The sequence below is a fragment of the Manis javanica genome, chromosome 7, assembly GCF_040802235.1.
Source record: "Manis javanica isolate MJ-LG chromosome 7, MJ_LKY, whole genome shotgun sequence".
In the NCBI taxonomy this organism is placed as follows: domain Eukaryota; kingdom Metazoa; phylum Chordata; class Mammalia; order Pholidota; family Manidae; genus Manis; species Manis javanica.
The window spans coordinates 39336935-39363228 of NC_133162.1; the positions used below are offsets into that span (position 1 = coordinate 39336935).

Consider the following 26294-nt stretch of genomic DNA (forward strand, 5'->3'; position numbering starts at 1 on the left):
GTCACCTTACCCTCTGTACAAGCACTGTGGCCTTCAGGGAGCCAGTTCTCATTTGCCAGGAGGCACCAACTTGTCCTCAAAGGGCCTCATTACTCAGTTGAAATTCTTTGTGGGCAAGAAATATTTTATTTACAGTTTGTCAGGGCACTACACGCTACTCCTGACGAGTCCTTTGTTTGGCTTCTCATACACGAATGCTTTCTTCTCAGGGATGATTTCAAATTGGGCTCAGATCATTTTATCAATATCAGTATCCATAGATGGGTCCATTATCAGCCAGAAGTTTTGCTTCTAAGTAAATGGCAGGGCTTTACCATCTCTGTCTTCTGCCAGGGCACCATCTTGAGTGGAGAATGCTGGAGGGGAGGCAGGGCTGACAGCAACCATTCTTTTGTTTTTTTAAAGCTTTTTCTTGGGCAGTCAGCTATGTTTGTCTTTGTTGTTTTGAGTTATTGTGTTTGTTTTGGCTCCCACGAGAGAGGTGCATACATCCTCGGTGTCCCACTCAAGGACAGTGTGCCTGGGTGCACACCCAGAGCTGGTGGCCGAGGACTCTCACCACTCGTGCCCCCTCCCGGTCATGGCGGTTCCTGCCAGGGACCTCAGTTTGGTTTTCTCCATGCATTTTTGAATGAACTCTTGACTAGCCTATTGTGTTTTTTAAGAGAAAGGGAAACACTTCCCTCCACCGCCTCCTCCCTGCCTGATGGTCATATTGGATGGGGCGAACCTCCTCTCCCGTCAGTGATCCAGTGCATCGCGAGCTCAGGTGTCCAGTCCTCCCTTCAGAAAATGAGGAGGTGGGAAAAGAGACTCATTTTCTTAAACTACCCACAGGACACCAGTTTCCTTTTAAAGGAACAAAGGGCAGTGGCTGAGAGGAGGCCAGTTGGTGACTTTTCCATAGAGGCAGCACGTCCCTCCACCTTCCCTCTAATGGAGCCCTCCTCTTCCTATTATTTTAACAGCCCTGAATGAGATTAGAACCAAGCTGTTCTGATTTCTGGGCCATTGGTTGGATCCAAAAGGCCAAATAAGTCCAGAGATTCTCATTGGTCATTTATTCCATGCCAGGAGGAAAACAGCTTCTCTATTCGTTTTTCCTTGAAGGTGTGGACAGGTCGCCATAAAACAGAAGGCATTCCAGGCCTAGGGTTGTCTTTATGGCCTCCCCACCTCACTGTCTCTGCCAGCATTTCCTTATCACTGCCCTTGAAGAAGCCAGTAAAATCAATTGCCCTGAAGTATATGTTGAAAATATTTCTTGACTCTCACTCCAGGTGAAAGTTTCACCCCCAGTAGTTTCCCTAGTCCAGTGTGGGTGGGCCTGGTGGTTGGCAGCTTTTGCTGATGGGTGACCCAGATGAGGCCCTTGGACCAGGTCACTCACCGCCCCTGGTCTGATCCCAGCATGTTTTTGCCTGGGCATTTCCGCTCCAACCCCTGAGGGCTCATGACTTCAGATCACAGACTTCCCGCTGCTATTGTTTGGGCTCCATCTCTGTCATCTTTATTGCTGCTCTTAGCCTGGTTCTCTCTCTCTCAATCTCTCTCTCTCTCTCTCTCTCTCTCTCTCTCTCTCTCTCTCTCTCTCTCTCTCTCTCTCTCCCTCTCTCTCTCTCTCTCTGTCTTTCTTTATGAAAATGCACACTTTGCCTTTAATGTTATTTTTGGGTCTCCAGTGTCCCCGACCCTTCGGACAGAGAGTAGGTGCTGTCATCAGCACCGGGGCTGTTCACTTTACTTTATGCTTTGTTTCCTGGTTCAGAAGCTAATTACTGAGTAGTTTAAAGAAGCCCTTTGGTCACTTAGATCTTTCATCAGAAAATATAAGCTTGGGAAAGGAACAGTAATAAAGGGCCATTAGCACCCTTTGTTTGATGTTGTTTTTCCAGTCAGTAGAACAAGATTGATGAAATGTTATGTTTGGCCAAAATTTGAGTTTTCATTTGGAATTCAGTGTTGAGAGAATGGGCTGTCAGAATCAATAAGTTTTCTTTCGCTTGGGATATGGGCATGTGGTAGTAATTAGCAATATAAGGTCTTTAGTTGAGCAACCAAGCATGGGTTCTGGCAGCAAACATAATGAGAAACTACAGTTGTTCTATTTCTAATGTCAAAAAGTTTCCAGATAAAATTAAATGCATTTGCAAAAGGAAAGCAGCTAAACTTTGTTGAAAGATAGAGTTCAGGCTCTTAAAATAGCATGCTTGGCCCCGTGTTTTTGTGTATGCATAAATATATGTGCTGTGCTCATGGACACATGTACATATACTCTTTTCCCTAGGATTTCATCAAACAAACACCCAGAAAAGTAATTAAAAAATATACATAGTTAAGGGATCTGTTTACTTGTACATGTTTTACTCAGAAATAACCTCTCCACACTGCATTAGCTTGTCAGAGAACTCAAGGTAACTCATGACCCAAAGCTATGAAGGCATACAACTTTGAAATACAAAGATTATTTAAAGTAAAAAAAAAAAAAAAGCAAGGCAGAGAACCTGAGGGGTTTTGTTTATGCAACACCCAAGTTCAGGATATCAGAGAATTGGAAGATTTTGTTGGCAGCTCATTTTCAGTTTTGATCTGTCTTTCTGGCATAATATAAACACTTCATGTAACATCCCCAGAACATCCTCACCATCACTGCGTATCAAGAGCCCAGAGTGGCTCACTCCATGGTTCTCATCAGTATTCCTCCCTCGACTCCCCACAGGGTATTTTGGAGCCAGCAGTAGATGTGGGGACATGTGCATGTGTGTGCCAGCTGTCCCCTAGTTTAACCTACTCTGCTGCGCTGACGCTCGTAAGAATACGGAAGTGGGAATTGATAACCAGGGGTTTGAAGGAGACCTCTGAGCTGGAGGTCCAGGGACAAGTAGCCTCCTGGACTGAGATCCCAGGTCGTATGCAAACGAGTGGTCTTCCTGCAGCCCAGCCTGCCTCCCGAGGCCACGGCCTCCTCTTCCTTCCCCTCATATACAATCAAAGCTGCCCAGAGGTGGGGGGGCCGAGGCGTGAGGCTGCCATAGCCTTTGGGATCCCAGCTTGCTTTCCCTCCTCCCACAGCCCCTGCTGTTTTCCCCCAGAGGTTTCCTCTCTGCGTGTGACTCAGCCTACTCCTCGTTAGCCTATGAGAACTGACAAGGTCACGGTCCGGGGTCATATGGCCAAGGGCCGTGGAAAATCATCAGCCACAGAGGAATCCATCTGCTGTAACCCCCTTGGTCTGTACGGCCAGGCTGCGGAGCCATCCAGACCTTGCATTTCCCATGGTGGACGTCTGGGGCCTGAAACTGAGGCAGTCCTGGGCCAGGTGTTTTTGAGAGCAGAGAATAGGATGGGTTTGGGTCATTCTGCTGATTCCTGGCAGCCAAATGCCGAGAGGACCCACAGAGAGAAGAATGAATGATAGAGTACAAGGAGTAGGCAAAGGGCACAGGAGAGTGAATGCACTTCACTTGGGGGAAAGGTCCCTCTGGATGAGGAAGCTGGTCCCCCTTCTGCTTGGGGGAATAGTTGTCACGGCCTAACATGGCTCTAGCCGTGCTCTGGGAGAACTGTGAAGCTTAAGTGCCGGGCCTTCCCACAGAGCTATTCCCCACATAGACACAAGAGTGCTGCATGCTTCTAGAAATAAGGATGAGAACCAATGCAGCCCAAAACCCTAGGACTGTCCTCTGTGACGGTAATAAAAGCCATGAAACTTGCACAGCTCTTAATCCTCACAGCAACCATGTGAAGAAGCTATGATCATCATCTCCATTTGCAGTGGGTAAGGGAACTGAGGAACAGAGAGGGTCAGTGGCTTGCCTGATGACACACAGTTAAGCTATGGGTAGATGTGGGATCTGAACCCAGGGGCATTTGGCTCCACTGGGCCAGGGTGCCTCTCTAGATATCTTTCCGCTCTGAACTCAGTGATCCTATTGTGTATATTCTACCCATAAATGGGTCCAGACATTGAGCATTGGCTGGAGAGGAAGAGAAATGTGTGAGCATCATCTCAGGCCTATCTCCTCCGTCCACTCACCTATTGCCTCTAAGCATCCTGGCCCCAGAGACCAGAACTAAAAGGTGGAGAGGGGACAAAACCAAACCATTTCCTCCTTGATTTTTCTCATTTTGTTGGACTAGAAATTTGTCTCTGGAACACTTCTGACAATGAAGGGATGTCAGCGAGAGATGGACAAACCATTGACCAAAGTGAGATTTATGCCTTATTTGTGAGTTTCAACACTTCTGACCCCTTCCTGGCTCCATCCTTTCTGGGGAGTTCACGTGCTGGGTCACCAGCCGTGGTGGATTGTAGTGATCTGTCAGACCCTCGTGGGCAGTGCCTGCCCTCAAATCATCTTAAGAAGAGCACTCCGCCCTGGCAGCCACAGCCACCTGTCCCTTCAGTTCCTTCGGTGGTCTGCAGCATAACTAAGAGCGCTTCTCTGGTGGTAGTTTATTAGCTGTCAGGGAGAATCAGAGGAGCAGGAACGCCTCCTGGGCAGTCCTCCACGAGGGGCGCCCTGGGTTCATCTCAGGGCTTTGACTGGGAGTATTAGCCCTCAGGAGGCTGCATGCCCCTGGAGGGAGTTGAGCAGTCTGCCTTCAACCTCAGACACGGCTTCAGGGTTGTAAAAAGGAGTCTTAGAGCCACAGAGGTGGCAGAATTCATCATGTGTTTGCATTTAAAAGTGTGAAGAGTGACTTAGTATATTTTTTAATGTAAACGCTCACATTTTAAAGAGCACTGAGTCATTGAGAGCAAGATGGCAAGAACTAAGGACTGTTAGTCCCCCGTCTCACCACCTCACCATCCATTCCTGTTACCACGTCCCCTAGTTCATTCATTCAGTCTGTGGATGCCCACTGAGTGCCTCTGTGCTGGGTTGTGTTGGGTGCCAGGGATTCAGTGGTGAGCAAGCTAGCCACGGAACCTGTCCACATGGAGGTTACAGTCAATGAGTAAGGTGTGATTGATGAAAATGCCAAGTTTAAATTTTAATATGTGCAGCAAAAACAAAAACAAAAGCCAATGATTCTGTTAAAAAGCAAAACAAGGATGACTTTCTCTAGATAAAGTGGTCCTGGGAGGTGACTGCTCAGAGGAGGGGACATTACAGCCTGTGCAGTGACTACTTACCCCAGCCTTTGTTATGGCCTAGACTGAAGGGAGCTAAACCCAAGCCTTAAAACTCACATTACATGAGTCCTTCTCCCAACCATAAGTCTTTAGATGTACCTCCACGGGACTAAGTCTTAGAATCTTCCTCCTCTCTCAGGCTCTTGTTTGCCTGAACAGAGCTCTCTGCTGACTTCACCAGGAAAGGGCCCCCTGCGTACCTTCCCAGGTCCCATATTATAGGATCCTTATTTAACTATGTCTCTTTTATCAGAAATAGGCACTTCAGCATGCATCCTTCGCTCCTTTCTGAGACCTCCTTCTATTCCTTCTGACCTGGCTGTTGTGTTTTAACATGAAATTACACTCCGTTTTTCCCCATCCCGTGTAGGTTTTGCCCACCACGGGGGTTGTAGACTTTTTTTTTTTAAAATAACCGTAATCTGCTGTGCTGGAACGGGGATTATTTCTTTACTAAAAACTTACTTCATCTACCCTGTAGTCCACCTCTCACCCAGAGAATGGCCATGAGTCATGCCTTCATCTGCATCCCTTCCACGTGTGTTTGAGTGCTTGCTGCATGCCAGGCACTGGGGATAAATGTATTTCTACACACCCATAACAATCTCCAAGTAGGCCACATCTATCTTGAGCGACACATAAAGTTATTTAGCCACCAAAGTGGTTGGGGAATTCAAACTCGGAGCTTATTTAAAACTCCCTTCTTAGTTCCCAGAGATGACAGTCCTCCTACAATAGCATTTCCAGCTCTACTTTTTCTGAGAAAGCCTGGCCCTAGCACTTGGGAATAAGATGTGGGTTTATTTCATGTGGTGTTATCTTGGGCCCAGTATCACGAGCCTCATTTCCTTTCTCATCTATGTGTGGCTTGGGCAACACTCACTCTCCCTTTTCCACGGTGGGGAGGAGGGGATTGCTCCTTTGAGGGATGCTCCCTCAAAGATGTCATTTATGACTTCTGTATCTCAGGCACCACTCTGGTTGAAATGTGACCAAAGCTTTGCGTTTCATGCAAACTCGGATCCCTGGACAAGTAAGCCATTCAGCCTTCCTGTTGCCTGGCCCCTGTGCTCCCTGGCCTGAACTCCCAGCAATGTTTTCAGATTCCTAGATTTTAAAAGCCATAAATTAGCAAATCATCAACATATCACCAGGAAGGATCATCTGGTAGCTATTCTAGTCAGAAGGAAACACAGGCCCCAATAACTGATCTTCACAGAGATATGAAGAACTGTAGACAGACAGATACAGTAAATAGGAAGACAAACAGATAATTCAAGTTGACAGACCATCTTGGACTGATTAGGCATTCTGCTTTGATTAGCATTTAAACTTTTGGGGGAGAAAAAAAATGAGATTGCCCTAATACTTTGGAAAAATGACCCCTTGCCTACTTCTGAAATTTAGAACTGAGGGGCAGATACCAAAAGCAAGTGTCCTTAGATGCTGCATTGTGTAATGTAATATGCCAAGTATTCCTTCCCAACGAGAGGGGTTTTGGTGGGTGTGGATGTGGGCGCTTCTTTCTTTGCATCTGCTTTGGATTCTCGTAAGCCACATCTTCAGTCCTTTTCAAACTTGAAGCTCTATTTAAAGAGACTTGGATTCCTATTAAATCAATCCCTGATAATACTAATGGAATGAAGGCTTGTTCCCCCTCCCCCATCCCACTTTCCTGCTGTCTCTGTTCCCTTCCACACACTTATCAAAGTGTTCCAGCTATTGTTCTGAAAACAAGAATAGAAATGTCGGTGGGAGATGAACTACATACCTGGAAAATAAAGTCATATTCAAATCTAGACTTTTGCTCTCAAATGTTCTTTCATTAAAAAAAAAAAAGAATTCTGAATATGACTTTTCTAATTATAACCCCTGAAGATTCTTTTTACTCAATCTCACATTTGATTGGGTGAATCCTTGCTGGATAGATTCTGAATCTGAAGAAGAAACGTATCCATCTGAGACTAAATTGCATGGGATTTCTGCCTTCCTGCCGTGTCATTCATTCTGACAGATGTCTTTCTACAGCTATACAAAACAGTTCCTTGTAGTTTTGGGGTTCATCCCACTGAGGATGCCATCATACAATGAAAATAAATCAGGAAACTTTCAAATTGGCCAAGTCCAAGTGTCTCTTTTTTTAAAAAAATATTAGCGGCTTATGCACCATGAAACTCATGAAAATCCGATTCCCTGTTTCTCTGGGTTGGAGCCTCCACCTCTAACACTGGTGTTGCGTAACAGTGATCTGTTCCCACCCTCAGAATGTCAGGGACTGCTCCAAATGTAGGGCCAATTGTCAGTAAAAGCAATCATATCTCCCCTCCCTATACCTTCTCTATAAGGGGATATGGAGCAGTTCAGAGATACCTGCATACCCATATATGTGAGGTTTAATGACCTTAGCCACTGACCTCAAAGGCAAATGCCAGCTAGTGTATAGAATAGATTTGAGAAAGCTCCCATCCCAACATATTCGCTCAACTAACAAAAAATCTGTGGCCCTGTCATGTTCCAGGCACTGTGCTAGGTTCTGTGGTTAAAATGCCGAGTGGGAAAATGTGATTCTATGCTCCTGGGGTTTACCTGAGACTTTGACCAATCAGAACCATCTGAGGAGCCAGTGGGAGCTAAACAGAAGCATGACTACATAGGAGCATCATCCCAGTAAAATGTTCTTTTGACAGGAATTTTGTTCAATAAAATCACAAAGGTATAGAATAATCATGAAGGGTGCAAGCATTTCAGAGTAAATGCTTCTAAAAGCATTTGGTCAGTCACATTGATATATGTGCCCTTTGGAGTAGTTTAGGGCAAAGGAGTGGGGTACCTTCTGCACCTAGAAACCCATGGACCTGATGGTGGACCCAATAGAAGAGGTGCACAGAGAGATTTGGGAGGGTGGGGAAGCTACTGAAGCTACCCTGAGTTCCAGTCCTTTCTGCCTCTTACGACATCCCTCTGTGGTGTATTATGCCTCAGCAAGCCCTGGTACCTGTGGACTCCTCTCAGTTCTTATGTGTGTAGCAGATGCGGGAGGCCTGCTGCGGCCTGTGGAAGTGTGCTGGGCTTACTCAGAGTAGATGCCTCACAGTTTATACTAGCTGGGGCAACACCCTTGGGTGTGGCCGGGGAATGGGCCAGGATGTGTCAACTTGCCTGTCATTATGGGAGGGTCAGTACCAACAGCACACGCTCTAGAGCTTCGGAGCATGATTCACCAGGGGTGTCAGGGAGAAAAGCGGGGCTTGGTTTGCAAATCAGAACTAGCAGGCCTCTCCTCTACAAGGCAAAATTAAGAATCACTCTTTTTTGAACTCATTTTCCCTTTTTTCTACCTTCATTCCCGAAGGGTGTGGCTAACCTTTGCCTTAATCTTCTCTTCTCTGTTCAGAAGCAGCATTACCAAGTACAGTCAGCCATTTCCTCTTTGATCTGAATACAGGAAGGTGCTGTTTAGGGCTGGAAGAGCAGAGAGCCATCTAGGGTTGGAAGAACCAGGTCAAAGGAGGATTGGCTTACTTAGATCTGGCCAAAGGCTACCAGGCATGCAGTAGTGGGATGAGTAGATGCAGAGGGGCAAGGGTTTTGGGGAGAGACACAAGGAAGGGCCTGTACAATTTTTGAGATTTGGGCAATTATGGGATTGCTTATTCAAGAAAGCTGAAAAATTCCTCCTCCAAGAAGGAAGGAAGGAAAAGAAGGAGGAGAGAGAAAGAAATCAAAATGGGGTTGATAATACCTGCATACTAGGTTGTTGTGAGAAATAAGTGAGAAAATCAAGGTAACAAATCTGTCAGAGAGGCTTCGTTGCTTACAGGCAACAGCCCCAGATTCTTGCTGACTTAAGCAGAAAAGGAGAAAAGACTTTGGGGAAGGTCAGAGTACTTTGTGGAATTCAGAGGAAAGCTGAAGGGCAAGCTCCTGGAAAGGACAGAGATGAGCCAGAGGAGCCGCTGAGATCCAGCCAGCAGGAGCTCAGGGGTGGTCTTCATGGGGTTGCCATCAGGATGGATCAGCTCCTACCCAGAACTTTGTGTCACTCCATTTAAGATTAAAGGCACTGATAGGCCTAGGCTGGGCAGAGAACCTTGATTAAGGGTGCCAAGACTATATCTGATGGGGGAAGGGTGGTTCCCACATGAAAAATGAGGTGCTGTTGACAGAAGGGAGGGTACATGCTGGACAGGTAAATACAACCAGTGTCTTACAATGAGGTTCTCAGGATTTATTTTTAAGACATAAACTGAGGTTCCCTTTGGGTAACAAGTTCCAAAAGATGAGTGATCCTTCCTCATGCATGGCCTAATTATGGTGGTCTAATTGTAATCTGGAATGGCGGGGGTGCCGACACAGATCCCTCTGGGGTGGTTTAGGTTCTGACCATCTACGGAGGATAAGATGCCCCCTCTTTGTGCAGGAAGGTCTGGTCTGGTCGGATACCACGTTGTCTCTGAGGGGGCACCAATAGTCTGTCTTTTGACCGTGGGGCTCTGTTTTACAGAGGTGCCTTTGTTGCACTTTTGGGATCTATTTGCTCAGCCTTCTGCCCCTATTTAGGGAAAGAGCAAAACAGCCTGTCTCCTCCAGAGTAGCTCTATTGACAGCTGGGTAAGATGATTGCTTTATTCTCTTCCTCACTAGGAGGGAGAAGGCATTTCCTTTCTTTGTGATTAGCAAAGTACTAAATGTGACCCTGGGTAGGGAATTATCTTATCTCTGAACCTCCTTGGGCTTTTTTGTTTGCTTGGTTTTGTTTTTTCATTTGTTTTAACAGGAAATGGTTAAAGTCAGGGTTTAGGATTGTGGACTCCATAAAGGCGCTCACGTTGTTCTGTTTTTGTTTTTGGCCTCCTTTCATGTCTTGTACTTTTGCAAACTTGAAACATGGTAGTTGATCCGAGATGGCAGAATCAGCCAATGATCTGACTGGCTTGCAGTTAAGTAACTGTTAAATTTCTTTTACACTTACTATGACATAGGTGTCCGAGCCAAGCACACATCACCAACCAGTCCCTTGGTGAACAGATAGCTCTTGAAAGCACAGCAAGTTTCAGGGGCCCTGAGTCAGGTCCCAGGGTTAGGTGGAAGGATGGGGCCCACACAGCCTGGACTTAGCTTTTGTTCACTGAAGACCATCTCCCCCACAGGGAAGTCAGTTCCTGTGGGATGGGCTCTCCGTACAGGAAGGCAGGAGTTGGGTTAGCTGCCTTCCTTTGGGGCAATGGGGTCATGTGCCTCAAGGGAAAACCTGGCTAATTGTCACCTGAAGGACATGACCCAAACACAGGGAAGCATTAGCAGGTGATACAGAATGTCAGGCTGGGAATCTTCCTCAGTCTCAGCTTACATGAGAGTCTTGGAAAGAGAGTTAAGTGGACACTGATGGTTCAAGTCTAATGCAGGAGGGATGATGTGACCTTTAGTACTGACTACTGTGTGGTTTGGGTTGTGGGGTCATTGCCACCCCCATCCCTCCTTCTGTGTGATAAAATGCGGCTGAATTCCCTGGACAAATCCCTCTTAAAATTCACCCTGTGTTGTCAGCAGCTACCAGTGGTGGGAGGTGCTGGGAGGAGATAGGACCAGGAAAAGCATGATTAGAAGGCTCAGCAGAAAGACAGAAGAGATTCTGGCATATGTATTTGATATAAATATTATAGTTTTACACAGACATCTAGATCAATATATGCCACATTTCATCTACCTCTTTGACAAAGTGAGCACAATGTATTCAGGGAAAGCTGTATAGGATTTTCAATTTACTCTGTGTGATTTATTGTGACAGGATAGCTATGGGTTTTTTAAGTTCTTTATACTTGTTCCAGTAAAAATGGATATAGTATCTTTAAAAATAAACAGCCCAGAGCAGTGCATTTTACATTGTCTTCCTAGAGACAGGCTCTGCCAGGGGAGAGCTCAGACCTCCCTGCCCTTGTGACGCCTGATGCAGTGGGATTTGCCTCCATCCTGCTCCTTAGCATTTTCAGCGGGGGTCATAGTGCTCTTTTAGCTTTTCATGGGGAGTAAGCAGGGAACTGAATCAGGAAGCTATTGCAGATGTCTAGATGAGATATGATGCTGGCCTGATCTAGCCTGGGGCAGGAGCATCCATGCGGCCAGCTGGGCCTCCTCACTTTATAGTGACTGGCCCCAGGTCACACCAGATGAGCACCGAGTCTCCCGATGCCCAGCCCAAGCTCCCTTCAGTGGCACTAGCTGCTTCTCTATTCAGAAGGCATCACATCCAGGGGGGAGGTATGCCCTTGCTCTGGTATTCACCTTGCACTAAATATCTGGGGCTCAGTTTTCACATCAAAATACTGCAAGCACTAGACTAAACATTCGCCAGGGCCAGTCTGACACTGAGATACATGTGAGAATGTGGAAGGGAGCTCATCACTGTTATAGTTCCCTCTTGCAAGGGCTGCTGGCTTTAAGAAACACTACCAGAGTCTTCCAAAAAGCCCGTAGACTTCAGTTCGCATTCAGCTGAACTGAACTTCAGTGGCTCTCTGGGTGCCTCATTCACGGGGGCCTTGAGAAGCTATATTGGGTGGCCCCCTCTCTATCCTCAAGTTATGCCTCCTGCCCTAAGTTGGTACCTCTGAGTTGTCTGTTCTGAAAGGCACCAGTGGAACTGGGCTCTGAAAGGGAGGTTCCAGCCCAGCTGGGCATTCCAGCTTTCCTTTCTCGCCCACCTCTAAGAAGGACATAGAGTTGACTGAAGAGAGTGTGTGGGATTCTGTTCTGAAGGTGGAGATGGTTAATAATGGAAGAAGCACATCAATACATATTTAGTGAAGGTATAGCCATGAGATAAACAATTGGCAGTTTTCCGGTTAACCCTGATAGAGTTTATAATAGTCAAGCATTATTCTAATACTGATTAAGTTACACTCAGCCACTTGATGTCATGCTTGCTCCATGAAACACCAATGTTACCCACCCCTAATTCGTTCCAGCCCAAGTATATGGAGTTCCTTACCCCAAACCAGGCATGCTCACTCACACTGGATGAATAACTCTTTCCCACAAAATGCCATCTGCTGCTATTTTGGCATTTAAGATGCCTCCTTATGCATCTGAGGTGGATCTTTTAATCCAGCCATTAGCATTAGTTTATCCCAAGAAAGGTTTGTTCACAGAACTTGACAACACTTTGATAAATGATTATTGTTTTGGTTTGCTGGCCATTTTCACGAACCGAGGGGCCAGGCCCTATGGAAGTTAGTTGTTAAGATGGCCAGGAGTCAAATAAAGTTCAGATCCAGAGCCACAGATCGGAACAGCATTAGTTACCATCAGATTGTAACTTTCTTAAATAGTCTCTATTATAAATGGATCCTTTAGATTCTCATCTATCTTCTGGATCTTTGGTCCAGTGAGGCGGTCCTGGGCTGGACATGGCATATAATGTCTAAAGTGGATATGTGCATCACTTTGCAGCCCCGTGGCTTGCCAAATTGTCTGGCTTAAGTTAAAAATTTGGTTTGTTTTTGCCGTCACTCAGCCTTTGCTGTCTTGAGCCCACTGGCCCAGCTGGCCGGGTGCAGCCAGAATCTAGTGATACAGCATTATCTAGTGATAATGCTTTAAATGAGGCTCATCTCTGTCATCGTAGTCCCTAGGCTAAGCCTCTCTCCTGGCCCAGTGAGGGCCCCTCCACTGTGTGTCCAGAAGGACCTCTTGCTGGCCCAGTCCTGCCTGACAGGAAGGAGCAGAAGCTGAAATCCTCAAGCCTCTGTTCTCTCCACTGTATCACCTTCATCTTAGTGGGAAATAGAATCATGGGCTTGGATCACATCCTGGACAAGTCACTTTACTTGCTGCAGGATGTCAGGCACATGACTTAAGGAAATGGAGGTTCAGAGAGGTTATCTGAAAAGATTCAGATAGTAGGAACACAGGATTGTTTGAGGATTAGATGAGGTTCCAGGGGCCATAGAGCATTTTATGTCTGTTACATATTGATTAACAGATATCACTATGATTTAATAATGCTTACAATGGCATAGGCCCTTTCTAGTCCTTTCACATGTATTACCTGTTTAAATAAATCATCAGGATAACCTCGTGAATCAGGTACTAGCCCCAGGCTTTCAGAGACTCTGACTTTATTGTTGCAAAATGCAGAATTGGTACCTTGCCCAAGACTATTGAGTTATTTAGTGTCTGAGCTGAGCTAACAGAGGGCTATCAAGTTATGAATCTCATGTGGTAGATTTGTAGGTGTCATGGAACCCGACTGAGATAATTTTGAATGTGGATCTTTTTGGCATCCTTCAAATCATGCACAGTGAGCAACCATCGCTCTGCTTCCAAGGAAGGCACACCCTGCTCTCAATCTTAAGTATCTTCAATTATATTTTCAGTCATTGAGGATACAAGAAATTCCGCTTTCTCCTCACAAAAGCATTGTTCCCCAAATGGCTGCATCTGGAATGTTCAAAAGTCCTGAAAATATTTCGGGAAAATTAATTTTCCCCCTTCTCCATCTGTCCCTTGCACTCCTGCAGGGCCGCCAGCCTCTGTCAGCCATGGGCTGGTGGGAGCAGATCTTCTAAAGCAGATGCTGAGTTAGAGAGGCGGCTTCTCCCCATCCGTCAATTCTAACTGCATTCAAACATTTTCAGTATGTGGGCTCCTTGATAACTTCCACTGTACGGGAAACAAAATGGAGGGAAATGATTATTGGCACAAAAGGGGGAAGCCATAAATCTTCAAATCAGATATAGGACAGATTGGAACAATATGGGTTCTCCAAGGTTGCCATGATAATGTACCTAATAACTCTCCTTGGGCAAAAAGGCAATCTGCTTTCAATCAATCTTGCTTTTTCTGAGCAAAAATACCAATTACGTTGAAGGAAGATTTTTTTTCTTCCTTTTTGATAAAGACTGCTCTCCACTCCAGAAATCATGCTATAGCTGAAAGATATATATTTTCAATTGTGTAGAATGGTATTGGACAGCTGGCATCAAATGAGAAAAGTCAATCCTTTTTCTTTCCCTCCCTTCTCCTGCCAGCATTTGTCTACTTCTTAAGAGAAGTGAAAGCTAATTAAAGGCTTAAGGGATAATATTGATTGCATCAGAATATATTTTATATATGCCCAGCATATTTCCAACTAAGAGAACCCTGACTTTTTCTAAGGCTGAATGAATCAGCTGGCTGAGCCTTTGATTCAAAGGTAAGAGGGTGAACTCACCTTCCCTTCCACTTTTTACACGTCTGTCCTAGAGATGAATGATTTCAGAAGAGGAAGAGGGAATGCTGGCAGGTGTGCATTCAGTTGTTTGCACACAGGATAGGAAGGATGAATGTTCTGGCATTTCGCTGGACCTATTGCTGACTTGAGTCCAGCTTTGAATGATAACCAGTCTTATGTTGGTGTAGAACTCTGGTGCAGCAAGCTGGCTGGGTGGTGTTAACCTCTCACTCCCTCACCTATTGAATGGGAATAGGTAGCTTGGCCAAGAGCACACTCATGAAGCCAGTGAGCTTTCTGCCTTACTGGAATGTGCACAGAGCAGAACAGGGAATCAAATCTGGCTTACTTTCACATCTGTATGACAAGAAGAGCTCCACCACGTATCTGCCCTGTGGAGGGGCCCATACGTTGGCACCTTCATCTGGCCTTGTTCTTAATCATTGAAATTTGTGGGCAGAAAGCATTAGAATCTCCTCAGGCAGCCCTACTGTCTTTTGCAGAGAAGTCAGAGCAGGAGGGAGAGCCTGTTTCTTGGTCATTTTCTGGACACACTTGGAAAATTCAAAATCAGGTATCTTATTCAGGACATGCAAATTCATTTGCAGCCTCTTTTGTCCACATAAATACACGTGCCACAAGAAACTTTTTAAGATATGATAGAAAATGTATGTAAGTGTTCAATTAATATCATTTATTCAGACATGCTGCATGTTTCAGGAGGGAGTAGTCATACGGGTTTGGGGCATAAAATTTGGATGGGTGGCCAAGGGACCTCCCTTAACCCAGCAGATAACTGGTTGGAGATCAAAGTGATCATGTTAAAATGTGTCCTCTGAGGGTAGCCCATTGACAGTCTCCTCTCCCTGCAGTGGCTCTGCTTGGCCAGTCACTCAGAGCAGCACCGTAACAATAACAGTCCATAATGGTGATATTATTAACTGTATCGTGCATATTATTGATTTACTCTTTGTTCACATCATTATCCTTTCACCAATGAGTTTACTGCATTATTCTCACATACTTAGTCAAGCACCAAATTACAACAAAAGGCCAGGCTCTTGTAATGGCATCTAATGGAACATTGCTTAAGTGATCATTGCTTCCTCCTATTATGAGCTGCCTCTAGCCAATGAGCTTTCTGCCTTATTGGAATGTTCAGAGAGCAATTATGAAGTGCAAGGGACCTGGCCTTTCTAAAATTTTCCCATGAAATTACCATGCTTCCTGATTGCCACCTGCTCATGCCTCAATGCCCAGTCAGGGGTTTGGCCTCAGTCACCATCAGCCTGAGGGGCACAGGGACCTGGGCTGAGCCCCTTGCTATGATATCTTTGCTAGAAGACAGCAGGTTTCATCTCCATAGCCAGTTCCCAGCTTTTGGACCCAGGGCTAACTCTTGCACCAAAGTGCTTACTCCTGATTGAACGGATCCTGTAGCAAATCCAAGTGGCCACAGTTTATCTGGTGTCAAAGTCAGATTGGTCCAGGAGCCCAAAGATTTTGGGGAGACTTTGGTTTCAGTTTTGAAAGAGGACTTGTCTCCTCAGGGGGAGCCACCACACTGGGAACAGGCAACCAGTTTGAGCCTCATCCCTTCTGCTTCTCCCCATCTTGAGGCAAATTCCTCTGGCTCTCGTGAAAATCCGAGGCACCCTTGCAAGCAGCTGTCTGGGGATGCACAGCCTGCAGCATGATCTCTGATTGCCTAGGCATCCCACCCATTTAGCCCTGAGTAATGCTCACTTACTGTAAAGTGTTACATGCCCCCATTGTCGGAGGAGTTATGGCGGAAAAATGCAAAATTTCCTTTTTACTGCTTATGGCCAGCACAGCCCATAATGTGTCAAGCCGCACATTAGCCACCCTGATAAAAGTCCGCTTTCTTACACACAAAATCATCGTTTCAGCAAGATTTGTTATCTCATTACCTGATAAGCTCTATGTCATAAACCAAGACTCATTCGGTAAATCTCTCAGGAGGACGCTTTGTGGGCAGAAAGGGAGAGATAGGGATCTGCAAGGGACTTGATAATGCAGCATTTAAGCACAAGCATAATGTCACTTATTGTTAAATGCATAAAACCACTTGGCCAAACGGTTGAGCTTTTAATAGGATTTTGTGCAGCATCAGGTGAGAAGCCATATGCCTTTCCTGTCGAGGAGTCTCTGAACACCTGCCAGCACCACTGCTTTGCCTCACAGCCCTCTGGGGATGGGAGCTGGGCTTCTTTGGAGCCTCTGGAGGAGAAGATGCTTCCCTGCAGCTGCGCGCTTCCTCTGTCCTGCCGGGGTGGGTGCCGGGTCTGTGCCGGGCGGCCCCATCTCACTGGCCTCTCCCATTCAGGCACATTGTGGTCTGCGGACACATCACTCTGGAGAGTGTTTCCAACTTCCTGAAGGACTTTCTGCACAAGGACCGGGATGATGTCAATGTGGAGATCGTCTTTCTTCACAAGTAAGGGGTCCCTGCTGTTTTGAGACCCTCCACCCAACCAGGCATCCTGAGGGGGACACCCTGAGTGTCTGTGGGACTGGTTGTATGGGGGTAAGTTAGGAGACAGGGCAGAGTTGAATCCCCCATAATCCCCTCTGGCCTCATTAGAGAGGATGATATGGAACCAGCGGAAAGGGAGGTGACACACTAGTTCAGTCAAGAGACCTGTGCTTCTGTCTGTGGAGGCAATTCTGGCAAATAACAATGGAGTTCATTGTGGGTCAAACATAGCATTGCTGTCCCCTCAGCCACCTGGATCTGTGTGACACAGGTGTGTCCACAGTGGAATGATTTACCATTTGCTGTGGATTCTTCACAAGCACAGGAGTAACATAGCAACCACACAGGACACACACATAGAGGAAGCAGGCTCTAAGGTAGTAATAAAAGCAACAACAGCTGCCTTTGCTAGAGACTATCAGTATAGGACTGTGCTGGTCACCTTGCCTACAGTCTCTCCTTTAGTTGGCAGAAGGAGTAAAAGTACAAGCTCTGAACTCAGAGTACTCCAACTAAATCCTGACTCAACCAGTTACTTGCTGAACAAGTCACCTAACCTCCCAGGGCCTCAGTTCACACACTGATAACATGGGGAGATTGTAATGGTTTCAACCTCCTTGAGCTGTTCTGAGAATGAAAAGAAGCAATTCATGTAAAGTACACAGAGTAGTATCAGGCATGCAGTAAGTGCCCACTAAATGTTAGCTGTTATTGTGAAAGATAAAATTTATTAGGCTGCATAATCAACCTAGGTAGTAGGTCTTATTATGTTTGTTTTTCAGGTGAGGAAAGGAAGATATCTCCCCTCCACTCAATGTTGTTAAGATTTTAAGCTTTGCCTGATTTCCTGTTAGGTAAAAGTTACTCTGCACAGGGATGGATTGTTGGGAGGCCCAGGCATGTTGACGTGGTGGCACTGTCTATTTTTTATGGAGACAGGTGCATCATGGGGCCAGCCCTGGCCCCAAGTTGTTAAGGAAAAACTTCACATGTTGGTGTTGGCTCAATATGGGCTGACCCCCAGGACTCATTCACGCCCTGAGATCCCACTGAGGTTGACTTCCCTATAAGCTCACATTCTGTACCGTTCCTTCCTTTTGACATTTGTTCACAGAATACCAAACTGACAACATGGTTGAGCACCAGAACTTTTTTCTTAGCACTGACTTCTCTAGGTTCTGAAAAGACTGGCCAGTCCACGAGCACAGGTGCAGAGCCCTCACACCCAATTTAGTGTTTAGCCAGTGCTTACCAGCTGTGGGACCAGTCCTCTCCTGAGTGCTTTTGAAGATTCAAGACAAGTACAGTGTGTAGGGTCTATGCTCCTATTGGTTGGGCATTCCAGGGTGAGCACATATGCAACAGTTAGGGCACAACATCCATCAGGACAGGCTTCCTGGAAGAGGCCAGTTTGCAATGGATCTGGAAGACTGGCCTGGTTTGCACAGGCAGCTGCTTTTTCCCACCCACTGCTTTAGTCTGAATCAACAAGCTAGCTGCTAATGCTTCAACTGCTAGGATTCACCTTTGTATCCCCAGCATCTATGAGTGTCAGTGTTGTAGTAGATGGCCCAGTTAATAAACCTCTGAAAGCTTTGGGTTAATGGCATACATTCCTGTAGGGTTGTTTTGAGGTTTAAATGAATTAGTACTTGTCAAGTGCTTAGAAGGGTGTCTGCCACACAGTAAACACTCAAAAACATGAACAGTGATTATTATTTCTGAGTATTTCGTAAATGTTAGGTAAGTGTGGGTTCACTCAGTCCTTGGCACCTAGTGGGTTCTAACTTAGTATCACCTCCCAGGGCCTAGTAGAGTCCCTTACAGAGAGTAGGTATTTTTCATCTCTACAGTAGTAATAAATAAATGAACAGGTCAATAAATAGATGAAAGGAATGTTTAAATCCTTGTCCTTCAATGGGAAAGATGTCTGTATAGCTCAGCACTAAGGATGAAGAATAGTGTCCACATGCATGAATCAAGGACAGTATGGGGAATAAATTACCTGTGTGTGTGGCTGCTCATAGGCGACATTTTTTGATCTAGGCCCTGGAGGATGAGAAGTCCATGAGGTGGAAAAGCTTGGAAGAGGCTTTTGATGGAGGGAAGAGCAGGGGGTTTTGGTTTTCAGCTGGGCTGGGGTTTTATTTTTCTTGAGCCTCTTATTTATGGTAAGAAAGGGGGCTGTTTTGAAGGAGAAAGCCTTTTCCCAGAGGTCTCTCTCTGTGGGAATCTGAGAGAAAGGAGGCCATGGAGGCTGAACTATTAATGGCTGTTATATTCATGTCTGTTTCTTCTCTCCCTGCCAGCATTTCCCCTAACCTGGAGCTTGAAGCTCTGTTCAAACGACATTTTACTCAGGTGGAGTTTTATCAGGGTTCAGTCCTCAATCCACATGATCTTGCAAGAGTCAAGGTAAGAAGAAAGAGGTGACTTCTACTGAAAGGCAGTCTGACTATGGTGAAGGGGACATGCCTCTGAGGATGGCAGGTGTCACCACCAAACCCATAATGAGATAAGTCAGATACTATCAACCTGGACGTCACCCTTCCACTGGTGCTAGGACTTTGTTCTGCTGGCATATGCTGGACCACCTCCCAGCCTTTCCTTACTGGGACTGGTCATAGTGCAAAACTTATTTTGCTGGTTCCCTCAATATCAGTGCCCCTAAAGGAAGCAGACCGGTGGTATGGAATATACAGTCTCATATACAACATACTAAATCAAGTGATTCCTATCTTGAATACTTATATTGGACTCAGTGTAGCTCTGAAATATATTACTTACATCAGAAAGGAAAATGAAAGATAAAATATAAAATAAAATTTTGCCAGGCCATAAAAAATTTGAGCTTCCTTTCTTCCCCCACCAAAGGCTATAGGTGCAAAACTAAATATGCTGGTATCTTATATCACAATGGGCTAATCTTTCTTTCTAAAACCTGCTAAGTCAAAAATCTCTTCATAAAGCACACCTGAGGCATACGGAGGAAGGGATACAGCAAAATGACATCTGCTACATTGCTTATTTCATACAGATTTTGTAAGCATGTCCAATATTTGCTTGCCAGTGGGTACAGATTAATACTGTAAACCCACTGACATTTAAATGCTAACTATGGTTGCTACATAATTTAGTAAATGATGTAACTGGCAAACACGAAAAAGCTAAAGGGATTTGGGTAAATTCTTTGGATTATTAAAGAAAACTAAAGACAGTTTGTGACATACCATGTAGGAAACATGCTCTCCCACCAAGTGCAGGAATGGTCTGTTAAGTACAATTACAAAATAGGACAGATTGCAGACCTGAGCCAGCATGAGAATTCTTATGCTTATGGAGTCCAGTTAACCTTAATATTATCCAGACATGATCCAAGTTATGACTAATGTGAAATCTTATGTGAACATGGAGAAAATAGTTATTGTTCATGGATCTAATTTAGTTGCAGGCAATTATTAGCACAACTCATGATCCTCTCCAAGGACTAAGTCTTTTTTGGCTCGTGTTTAGATAAGTCAGTAGGTTGTATTTTGAGGTCATCTGTAACAAATCATTTCATACACATAGATTTGTTGTCCTTTGAATCTCTGAATGCTCATTGAATACTAAACAGTCTTGAGCTGTTATCTGATGTAGGGTCTCATTTCCTCTTATTTCACAGTTCAGATGTGAAAAAGGTTAGATGAGGGACCTCAGAGTCTAAGTTTCTGAATCCCCAACTACTCAGTTAACTTGGTAACCAGACAGGAAGGGGTTTGGCCCACCTAACTCCATTTCCCAAATGGGAAAATCAGGGTGACAGGATGATGGTGCAGACGTTCAGGAAGGGAGGCAGGGAGAGGACTGAAAGCCTTAATTAATTGTTTTTTAAAGAAATCTGGAAAGATTTCTCATAAGTGACTATTGAAAATGAAAAGTATAATTACCAAGTCCATGTTGTATCCTATAACAGCAACAAGAGGAAATGTTTATACCATAACAAGAACTTGGCCACCTACACTTTTGACAAAACTGAAATCTCTCAGGATTATTTTTTCTTTCCTTGCAAAGCCCCAGGTTCCCCAGCGCTGTCAACAGAGAAAGACTGTAACCAAGCGTGGCTGTTTATACGCCTGTGTTCTGTGGTTTTTCCTTTTGGTGTCTTAGATAGAGTCAGCAGATGCGTGCCTCATCCTTGCCAACAAATACTGCGCTGACCCCGATGCGGAAGATGCCTCCAACATCATGAGGTAACAGTGGGGCGGCTGGGGAAGGTTCTGGGCTCCGTGCTCTGTAGCCCGCGGGCTTCCCTTTTGAGGGCACTGACGAGCACCGTCTCTGTGGGACCTTCTTTGCCCCATCAGCCACTCCACATCCGTCACAAGCATCGACTGGGGGTTGCTGAGGCTTTGGTGACTGGAGGACAATGACACAAGGTCTCACCCTCAGGAACCTCAGCCAGGGCTTCTAACTGGTCTTAGACTTGAGATACTTCAGACAGGACTAGAAAAGGAAAGAGATTTAGATGCATGTGGGCCTGAAATAAGGTATCGGGTTCCCTAAAGGGGAGTGGGCCCAAGTATCTTAACTATGGGTGGTTTTGTCCCCCAGGAGACATAAGATATGTAGAGATGTTCTTGGTGCTCATGACTTGGGTGCCGCTCGCGGCTGGTGGGTGGAGGCAGGGATGCTGCTCACACCTTAATCATGGGACAGCCCCCCACGGTGGGGAGTCATCCTGCCCAGACTGTCAGTAGTGCCAAGGTTGAGAAGCACCGTGGTAGAGCTTTCCAAGTGTGTCTCTAGCACATTGATCAATACCCTGCCACCTCTCAAAAGGAGTTTGTTGACCAGTTAGTTTATTTAGGCTAGTTTTCCAAAGTGGAATAGTGTTCTTCACTGAAAACCTTCTCAGTGCTTCTAATGCTAATACTGTATGAATTTCTAAGAGAATCTTCTACAGAGAATTGATCAAACTGTTTGACTACACGTCCCCCTTCTTTTTGTAGAACATCTTATGGGGGGTATTCTTTGGAAATGACTGCCCACTGCCTTTCCTGCAAGTGGACTTGGCCTGTCTGAGGCCCCTCTCTGCTCTACTCCTACTCATTTTTTTCTCATTTCAGAAGAAATGGTTCCATTTTTGTTCTTAACTATAGACCCTTATTCCTGACATCCTGGGGCTATGAAATGTCTAAAAAGTTAAGAGATTTTGCTCCAGATATTGAAAGCCCCTTGGATTTTTCTCTCCTCCGGCATAAATTGCAGAATAGTTAAGAGAGCTGGGAGGGAACAGTAAAGAGAACCTTCTGGGGAAGAGATGAACAGAGAGAAAACATCTCACTCCCACTGTATTCCTGGGGACGCCTGCCTAATAGCGAGCAGCCAGCCTTTTGGTCTAGACAAAGACTCCCCTCTCCCTGCAGCCTGGTGTACTGGGTCCTGGCAATTTACCTGAGGTGGAGGGGTGGGAAGTTGCCTTTGCAATGTTACATTGTTACAATGTAGTCAGTAGCCCCAAGTGACATGAGCTTCCCCATAGGTGAGGTGGGGGAATGCTTCCATCGCATTTCAGATGAGCAAGTCCTTTCCTCAGATTCTGGTCCTGTGTCTGGCAGGTGACATCTGGCCCAGTGCTCTCCCCATGCTTGCCTTTCCTTGGTGATATGCTTAGCGCAGTCAGTCTAAGGAAGGTGATGCATGAACTCTTACTAGCGTTGGGCTTGCCAGACTGCAGGGAGCTGGTAGAATGGTGACATGCTTCCACACCTGGGTCCATGGCCCTAACTAGTCCCAACTGGAAAGTGGCTAGAACAGCCTCAGCTTAACCTATGTCAGTTGGCCCTTACCTTGAATTTGAATTTCCATCCTGCACCAAGTTTTTCTGTCGAAATGGTAAAATGTAACTTTAAGGAACGAGGCTTCATTATTTTCAAATTTTCAAGTAGGAAACAAAAGAAGATGAAACTTAATGTTTTGACCCTACAGAGAAGTCTTGGGCTAGTGCTGCTTTTTTTTTCCTCCCAAAGTGAATACTTGAAATGAAGACTAGCTTTGAAATGGGCATTTATTTTAATCACAATTTTTTATTTAAGCCTTGACTGTGATAGGGTGAATATGAAGGCTTATAGGTTATCAGGGTGATTGGCATGATGCCAAGACGTAAAAATTACTGAACAGAGGTTGTATCAGAAATGTAATTAAGCCATTCATTGACCAGAATGAGAACTAAGGCCCTGGCAGGAAAAGGAAATGGGAAGCTCAGGGTTAAAAATGGGCTCTGTCTTTCCCTTATTTGTATAATTCTCCTTTCTTCTTAGTTTAATGAGATCAATCTGCCCCTTTTGAAATTAAAATGTCAAAGATCCATTTGAAATGAGCTAATGCAGAAAACTGGCTGATGCTGTGAACTGAATTCAGAGGTCTGACCGAGGCTCAAAGTCCTTGAGTTATGAGCGTGGGCCAACACAACACGTTTTCAAAAATAAAATGAAATCCTTCAAGTGCAAAGCCCAGGATGAATTTGTGCAGGGAGAGTCTTACATGTGATCCATTTCCTAAATTCACAAGTTGTAGCTTTTCAGACAAACCTGCTCTCTGGCTGCCTTCTCTCCGTCTTTGCACAAAAAAGGATGAAGCCTAAATGTTTCTTGGTGGGAAGTTGTGGGGTGGTCGTGATAAATGCACAGTTGCATTGCTGATTAGGCCTAGGAGGTGGGCCTTCCTGTGGAATTCCATTCTTTAGCCTTCCTTGTCTCAGAAGGAAATGTACAATGTCACCCCTGACAGAGCTGGTAATGACAAAAACCATAACTTACACATGGAGAGAGCTTTTAATGATATCAAAGCATTTTCACATCTGGCCTTCCATTTGCTGCTCATATCAAGCCTGTGAAATAAATAAAGCAGGTCCTGTTGCCCCCTGTGTCCAGATGAGGAAACAGTCACAGAGTGCCCGGGGATTTCCTGGAGGTCATCCACTTCATTAGTACAAGAGCTGGGACTGGAATCCAGGTGTTTCTATTCCTCTGCTCCCTGCTCCTCCCCTTTTAGCACAGTAATTATTATGTGGAGCAGAAGTGCTGGGGTTGGGTCTGGGGGGAGGAGGCAATTGTTGGTACTGACTAAGGGCAGTTTGGGAGAATTTTCTACCAGATCGTGACCTCCACAAGGCCTTGGCATGTCTCTCTAACCAACATTAACATCATCATTTAGATGCTGATAGCTGAGTCATTGATCCCATCCTAAGAGCCCTGCTGAGAAATCATTTTTATGACAGTGCCCATGTGCGTGTGTTTGTGTGTGTGTCTCAAGTTGGACACAGAGCAAATTGTGTCTAGGATATGTGAGACTACAAACCTCTGTTGGCCCCATGAGTTGGACTTTCTTTGTTTAGATGCCTATACAGGCAGCAAGCACATAATCCCTGCTCCATAACCCTCCACCCCTAAGACCCACATGCTCACATACTATCACCCAGGCACCACAGGACCGCCTCTTCTTTTATGCCCAGGAAACAGTCTGTGGCTATTCCATGGTTTCTTTTTCACACTATCTCGGGGTACAGTGGTTCGAAACAGTTGAACTTGGCCCAGAACCTGCCAACCCTCTGGATAGCCCTGGCTGCTGGCCCCACATTCGGTCTTTGTGGATGGACAGGCAGACCTCGGGGATATTTTGGCTTCTGTTCCAAACCAGCACAATAAAGTGAATATTGCAATAAAGCAAGTCAAATGAATTTTTTGATTTCCCAGGGCATATAAAAGTTATGTGTATGCTACAGTGTAGCCCATTAAGTGTGCAATAGCATTATGTCAAAAACAATATATATATCTGATTAAAAAACACTTTATTGCTAAAAATGCGACCATCGTCTGAGCTTTCAGTGAGTCATAATCACTGATCACAGCTCACCGTAACAAATATAATAATAATGAAAACGTTCGAAAGGTGAGAATTACCAAACTGTGACAAAGAGACACGAAGTGAAGAAATGCTGTTGGAAAAATGGCCCCAATAGACTTGCGTGATGCAGGGTTGCCACAAACCTTCAATTTGTTAAAAATATGCAGTTATCTGCGAAGGGCAGTAAAGTGAATCTGCACTAGAATGAGGTGTGCCTGTCATCAGCTCAGTCTTCCCAGCAGACTCCCAGGGAAAGGCAGACCCCGCCTCAGCTTTGGCTTTTTCTCTTTCAGAGTGATCTCCATCAAGAACTACCATCCGAAGATAAGAATCATCACTCAGATGCTGCAGTATCACAACAAGGTAGGACAGTGAGCCTGTCCCAGGGGTGGAGATTCACACGCCGGTCCTGTGTCTTCTTACTGTGCTGCCGAACATGCGCACACACATGCACACACACATACTGATGCAATTCAAAGGCCTGGATAAAGAAGGGTGGTGAGTAAAAACCTCCCTGGGACATTTCAGTCCGAACAACTCATTTACTGTTGGTCTCTGGAAGGAAGTTCCTTTATGTACTGATACATTCATTCATTCAGGAAGCACCTGTTGGACCTCTAGGTTCAGAAATACTGATGCATTCTTAGATCCTGTTCCAGCATCTTCTTGTCTTATGTGCTTCATTTTTATCAGTGCCTTATTTCTTCAGTCAGTATTTATTGAATGCCTACTATGTGGTCAGGGCTCTACCTGACCTCCCTAACCTGCATGGATAACAACAAAGGGGAGGTCCTATTTTGTGCCCTCAGGGATTTAACAATCAAGCGATAGAGGGTGTCTCAGGCAAATCATAGCACTTTTCTACCAGAGACCAGGTGACTGGGAGGAATGAGACATAATGCTGGGTGTAGAATGTGGTGTTCCCAAATTCAAGATGAGACATTGCATGGTTGCATTCAGGCAAAGAGTTGGTTATCCAGAGATTAAACATAAAGGAATTTTCCTAGTGTTATAGTTTGCAAGGGGGATTGGAAAGAAAACAAACATTGGGGTCCATGTTGTTTCCCTTGTGATCACCACTCAGTAAATTGGAGTCCAGTCCCCCATTCAGAGGCGACGCTTCTTCACTCGGCCTGCCATTAAACTCACAGGAAAACAGCTTTGGGGGAGGGAAGGTGGCACCTTTCTCTGTTTGATATGAAACTGGTTTTACCCTTAATGAGGCTTAGAAACTGGAGGCTGCTCAGTACCTGGAATCAGGTGCCCTGTCTGAACAGAATAACTCCCTGTTGGGTTATGAGTGAGTGTGTGTCCCATCTTATAGGCCATATTCCTTACAAAATAGGCAGTCAGGTGCCCCAGAGAAGACCTTGTTCTGCCAAATGCACCAGTGCCATGCCATTATTTCTTAATTGCTGGCAAGTGCGGCCCCATTTTGCTGTGTGGAGGCCCATCAGAGGCTGTTGTTGAGTGAGGCCTGCTGTCGGTAACTAGCCTACCACTGGAGCTTGCGGCCCGCTGTCAACCATTGCCCAGCCCTCGGCAGGTGGTTCCATTGC

At 45.4% G+C, this 26294-nt stretch overlaps 1 protein-coding gene across 32 annotated transcripts in view; it reads left to right on the forward strand.

Moving 5' to 3' along the window:
* KCNMA1 (potassium calcium-activated channel subfamily M alpha 1) overlaps positions 1 to 26294 on the forward strand; it is a 696669-nt gene that overhangs the window by 484569 nt on the left and 185806 nt on the right. For 29 of the 32 annotated variants that reach the window (XM_073240755.1, XM_073240756.1, XM_073240775.1 and 26 more), the window contains exons 10-13: positions 16699 to 16809; positions 19158 to 19263; positions 20998 to 21080; positions 25029 to 25098. In XM_073240755.1, coding sequence (XP_073096856.1) covers positions 16699 to 16809; positions 19158 to 19263; positions 20998 to 21080; positions 25029 to 25098 — 370 coding nt within the window. Of the gene's footprint in view, positions 1 to 6109; positions 7197 to 16698; positions 16810 to 19157; positions 19264 to 20997; positions 21081 to 25028; positions 25099 to 26294 lie in introns of those variants that run through there. The other 3 variants (XR_012133155.1, XM_073240781.1, XM_073240782.1) reach the window with 3 other exon arrangements.